Raw genomic sequence first — 5,500 nt, forward strand, 5'->3', positions numbered from 1 at the left:
GTGTAGCCCTTGCTCAGCCCTGGCCGGTAAGGTGCCAGGGTAGAGCTAGGCAAATTGTCCTCGGCCCTGCACTCACCCAAATCCTTTATTACCATCTTTGGGGCATGGACAGTTGCTAAAGTCAGGAGACTTGAACTGATTACCTACTGTATGCCAGGTCCATTCTAGGAGCTGTTTCAGGGTCCTGGGGGTGAGGGGAACAAGGGCCCCAGGACTCAGCGGAGGCCCAGTGCTGTCCGACCCCAGAGCTCTACCCCACCAACCCCGTGTCTTCTGCTGACAGCTCCTCTGATGAGGACATCCAGTACCGGCTGGTGACGAGATTTGTGAATGAGGCTGTCATGTGCCTACAAGAAGGGATCTTGGCCACCCCCGCCGAGGGAGACATCGGAGCTGTCTTTGGGCTGGGCTTCCCGCCATGTCTTGGAGGTTGGTCTTATGAATGGGGCAGTTAACTGCGTGAATCCCCCAATTGGAAGTGCCTTCGCTTCCAACCAGCCCCGTTTCCTCGTGCAGGGCCCTTCCGCTTTGTGGACCTCTACGGCGCGCAGAAGATTGTGGACCGGCTCCGCAAGTATGAGGCTGTCTATGGAAAACAGTTCACGCCGTGCCAGCTGCTGACCGACCACGCGGCCAGCCTCAAGAAGTTCTACCCTTGAGTGGCCCTCGGGCCTGTGCTCAGTGAGCGCACTAACAGGGCTGCGGGCGGGCGTCTAGATGTCAGTTACCGGGGAAAACCAGGTTTGCCCTTTGACTAAAGTGCCTTCAACTGTGACTGTGGCCTGCCCTCTGTGGCCTGTGACTTAGGGGCTGGGAGGCCAACCCTGTACTCGGGACTTTGTATTATGTGCCCTGAAGCCCAAGGCGGCGGCGGCTGTGGAGCCAGCTCTGCTGCCCCTTCCTGCCCAGGGGCCTGGGGGGTTGGTAGGGCGGCTCTGCAGCCAGCTGATCACGAGAACAATAAAACCCAGACGCTCAGCCTCTCCATGGGCTCCTGTTTCTCTGTCTGCCGGGCCTGTGTGTGTGTGTTGGGTGGGGGTGGGGGGGGCGCACCGAGGGCGAGAGTGGCACCTGTGCTTGGAGCCCCTCGGGCCTGGTTTACGCACTTTGGCTCATGTGCCCGAAAGAACAGCAATGCCGGTCTGGCACAAACCCAGACCCACGCAGTGTGAGGTTGCCCCAGAGGGTGACCTTGGCTGGGAACCTTACAACAGATTGCCATGTGGGGACATTCTCACCACCAGCCCGCGGGTGAGTGGTCAGGGCAAACCCAAGGACCCTCAGAGGTGACACACCCAAGCTGGGATTCCCTTGAGACCTGTGCCAGCCTAGCCTTAGTGTGACTCGTGCACTGGAGTTCAGCAGAGGCAGCGAGGGGACGCCACCCCAATGTTCACTTCTGCTGCCCAAGCTCAGGTGTTGTCACCGTTTCTGCCTCCTCTACCACCCGAGGATCCCCTCCCCCGCAGGTGTGGAAAGGTCCTGCTGGGCTGAGGGCATAGTAAACACTTGGGGGGGGGGTGGATCCTACCAACCTGGCAGGAGGAGCCCCACTGCGGCATGTGCCAAGAATCCCAGTGACACCTCTGCCTGCCACACTCCATGATTTCTAACCTTCAGATAGCCCCTCCTCCTGCCCGGGTCCCTCTCCCAGCTCTCGATGGGGCTGCCAGGGGAGAGGTTTAGCTCTGGCTCTGGGCAACACTGGCACTTGCTAGGAAGCCAGACCCTAACATCCAGTTCCCTCTCTGGGGTTTTCAGGCTGCCCCTTGCCCGAGCCATGCAGTGCAGCCCCTGAGCACCCCGGGTGGGCATCTGGCCAGGGAAGCCAGGGCTATGGCTGGCAGTGCCACACTCAGCAGCCCTGGGTGGCTGGCAGCGCACCCTGGCACACAACAGGGTCAGGGCAGGTGGGGATTTCTGAACAGAAAGCAGGCTGGCACTCCAGCTGGTTCAAGGGAAACCACTATGAACGGGCCCTGTGCACACACCATTCCAAAGTCCTCCCCAAGAAAGAGCAGATGACACCAGACCCCTCACACTCAGAATATACATCAGTGATCTAGCGTTTATTTCACAAGGCCTCCAGGATCAGTGACTCCTGCAACAAAGCCAACAACCTCCCGCTCGCTCTGTGTGCTCCACCTCTGGGCTGCCCTCCCTCAGGGCCCAACCTGCCTGCTCGGCCCCAGGCACCAGAAACACCAAGGAAATAAATATGTAGATAAGGTAAGGCAGAAGAAAAGGTTGGTACCAAGGGACCCCTGGTGCTAGTGAGCCCAAGGAGAATTAGTGTGGCTCTGGTTAGTGGAACAGGTAGGAGGTGGCTGGTTGGACCCAGTGACACCTCTGCCAAGCCCACCTATAGGTGTGCAGTGAGACAATGCCAACAAGGAGGGGCCCCTTGTGTCCATGATCAAGGGATGGGACCGAGCGCCACTTCCCTCGAGCATCAGGAAGCCCACCTCAGCTGCCTGCTTTCCATGGAGGCAGAGCCAGAGACAGAGTACCACCTGAGAGCATCAGCAGTTGCCAGGCGCGAGAGGCGTCTGGGAACACCTGCCTCCCTAACTACGTAAGTAGGTCAAGGGCAGAGCTGTGCTTGTCAACATCACTGGCACCCACCGGCCAGAACACTGAGGGGCAGGGCTTCTCAGGTGCTGGGCCAACACTTGGACAGGGTTCACCCCTGCTCTCAGCCAGGAGCTTCAGTCAAGGTGGAACCAGGGCGGGGTGGGAGGAAAGGGCCCCCCAGAGACCCAGCCACCAGTCCCTCTGACTCTGAGGAGGTTTAGGGCCAAAGCCCACGGGGCCCACAGGATAGAGGGCACTTGGGGAATCTGTGCTTAAATCAGGGACTCCTTCCCTTGTCTCTCGTGCACCCACGTGATCTAGAGGTCCAAGATCTCGGTGAAGCTCTGCCACAGGGCAGGCCGGCCAGCTCGCCCCCCCCTCGCCCCCAAGGGGGACTACAGCAAAGGCCTCAGCTCCTGTGCACTGCCACCTCCAGCCCCTGCCCCTCCTGCCCTGCACACTCAGAGGCCCCCTCCCCTCCTGCCTACACACTCAGAAGGCCCCCTCCTCTCCTGCCCTGCACACTCAGAAAACTAGACACCCCCATGCCGAGGCTCACATTCCCAAGTGCATCTCCCCTTCTCCACCCTGCCAGGCTGCCTCAGTCTTGCCGTGGCTTCTCCCTGAAGGCAGGCCATCGGCCACTCTGGGGTTTGCTCCTCAGGGCCTCCGAGCCAACATTCCATGGGTACAGTGGCCAGCCGGGCAGTTCAGATCTTGGGCCGCCAGCCTTTGATGAACTGCATGATCTTCTTGACCTGCAGCTTGGTGAGGTGGAAATCATCCGTCAGGATGTCCTCACTGAGCTGCACAAAGATGCTACCGTCAATGCGCTCTCGGACAAAGAAGCTCACCACGTCCTCAGAGAGCCCAATGAAGCGCAGGCTGCGGGAGACCTCCTCCAGAGAGAGCGCAGACAGGTCCGCTGGGGGCTGCCAGGAGGAGGCGTCCCGGCCCCCCCATCCCGGGGCACCACCGTCCCGGGGACTGGCAGGGGGCCCTTCCAGGCGCCCCTGGGGGAGAAAGAGCCGTGCCCCGCCTGCCTCAGGTCCCTGAAGGACAGCAGTTGACAGAGGGGTCGGGACTTGTCGCAGCATCAGACCTTCAGGCTCAAAGGTCTTAGGGGGACTGAGGGGTGAAAGACGAGGTCCAGGCCCAGGTCCCCCCACAGCTCTGGGTTCCTGGTAGCGCAGCAGCTCAGGCTCTGGGGAGCCGCCCTGGCCTAGCTCGAAGGGGTCAAAGGGCTCCGCAGCTGGGTCCTGCCACTCAGAAGAGGAGGGGGAGGAAGTGGGGGCAGAGGAGCCAGGGGCACCTTGGTAGGCCCTGCGGGGTGAGGCTGGACCTGGAGAATACGCAGGGCTGGAGGTGGCTGTAGGCCCAGAAGAGGAGGCCGTGGACAGGGCTGCCGGGTAGGCGGGCCCGGAAAAGGGGTTGAGAGCTCCAAAGGGGGCAAAGCGTTTCTGGGGGTGGGAGGATTTGAACAGGGGCGGGCAGCCATTGTAGGTCTTGACAGGTATATCAGCCCCCAAGACAGAGGCGGCAGTGCCACTGCTCAGGGGCTCGTGGGCCCGAGAGGCCTGGCTGGGCTGTGTGGTCGAGGGCAGGAGTCCTGGAACTGGGCGGCTGGAAGATTCGCCCACCTTGCAATCACCCCAAGTGCAAGGGTAGCAGTAGAGGGAGTATGCATCCGGGGACGGGGAGCCACTGCCGCTGCGGGAGCCTGCCCTGCGGGTGGAGATGGAGGGCGGGCAGTGAGGCAGGTGACCTCTGGATCCCAGCATGGCTGGGCAGTGATGCAGCAATAGGGCCTGGGAGATGGAGACTCCTCTCCAGGCCCCATCAAGTAGGAAAGCAGGCAAGCGGAGGCTGCATCATGGGACCCTGACCTGCTGCCCAGCAGCCCCAGGCCTGAAGCCTTCCTCTTCCTCAGCACTGTACCAGCCCCACCCCCTGGCTCTACCCACCTCTGAGAAGACGGGACTCACCCATCCTGAAGGCCAGAAGAGTAGAAGGAGAGGCTGGAGCTGGGTGAATGGACAGGCTGCAGCTTGGGAAAGCGCGGGGGCACAGGGGGGCTTCCTGAGAGCCAGCTGCTGCCACTACCCCCCCGGGGAGGGACAGGGGGTGCGTTGAGCAGGCGGCACTCCTCCTTCACCTGCAGGCAGAGTGCGGGTAGGATGGGTGAACAGGCAGGGCCTCCACACCCCTTCTCTTCCCTGTCCTGAGCAACTGGACGAAGGGAGGCACCTTGCCCCACTCTGCCAAGAGGCTGCCTTGCCCTCCACCCCCAGAGCTCACTCAGCCACCCACCACCTTCTACCCCTTCTGGTGGCTCCCATCTCAACTGTCCACTGGTCCCTTGGAAATTCACCATAAACATACACTACAGCAGACAAAAGCACTAGGTCAAATACAGGCAAGCAGACATGCTTTTCCAGTGGGGGAAAGAGAACCAATTTCGTAGGGGTGTGACAAAGGACAGGATGAGGCAAATATCTGCCACCTGGATCCCTTTGTCAAAGCAGCCCCCCACTCCCCGTTCCTCAAAGTCAACACCAGAGGGAGCTAACAGGTGTGAGGCAGTAGCGGGATGTGTCCTGTGGACTAGAAAGTTTGGAAAACTGTGCATATAACACAGATAAGCAGGTTTCCCCGGTGCCCTTACTGCACTCAGGCTTGGTGAGGACGAGTGTGGAGAGAGGGCTGACGTTCCTGTATAACATGTTCTAAGTGTTTCTCACCAAGGAACCATCTGTTCACTGGAAAACTTAAGAGAATTCATGTTCTCAAGAACCTCCAGGGTAAGTCTGCTCTGACCTCAGCCCAGGTTCTCTGAGGCCAGGGGCTACTTGGCATCTTAGTCCCACAATTCCAAAGCCACCACCCCTAGTATCCACCACCACCACTGCTCTCCATGTCTGCTCCC

General features: G+C 60.4%; 1 protein-coding gene and 1 long non-coding RNA gene across 2 annotated transcripts in view; one reads left to right on the forward strand and one right to left on the reverse strand.

The window, feature by feature from the left end:
- The first annotated feature begins 6 nt into the window (after window positions 1-6).
- LOC123521282 lies at window positions 7-985 on the forward strand. The gene is made up of 2 exons (XR_006679751.1): window positions 7-429; window positions 517-985. It is a non-coding gene; the product is annotated as an uncharacterized LOC123521282 (long non-coding RNA).
- Window positions 986-3,062: 2,077 nt separating this feature from the next.
- The window catches only part of GAREM2 (GRB2 associated regulator of MAPK1 subtype 2), a 12,298-nt gene continuing 9,860 nt past the window's right edge, over window positions 3,063-5,500 (reverse strand). Inside the window, exons 3-4 of the mRNA XM_004696414.3 lie at window positions 4,560-4,729; window positions 3,063-4,299 (exon numbers count right to left, since the gene is read on the reverse strand). Of these exons, the coding sequence (XP_004696471.3) occupies window positions 3,285-4,299; window positions 4,560-4,729 (1,185 nt within the window). The 3' untranslated portion in view covers window positions 3,063-3,284. The remainder of the gene's footprint in view (window positions 4,300-4,559; window positions 4,730-5,500) is intronic.

The sequence above is a fragment of the Echinops telfairi genome, unplaced genomic scaffold (genome assembly GCF_000313985.2).
Source record: "Echinops telfairi isolate 266 unplaced genomic scaffold, ASM31398v2 ScPeMD7_9;HRSCAF=40, whole genome shotgun sequence".
Classification (NCBI taxonomy): domain Eukaryota; kingdom Metazoa; phylum Chordata; class Mammalia; order Afrosoricida; family Tenrecidae; genus Echinops; species Echinops telfairi.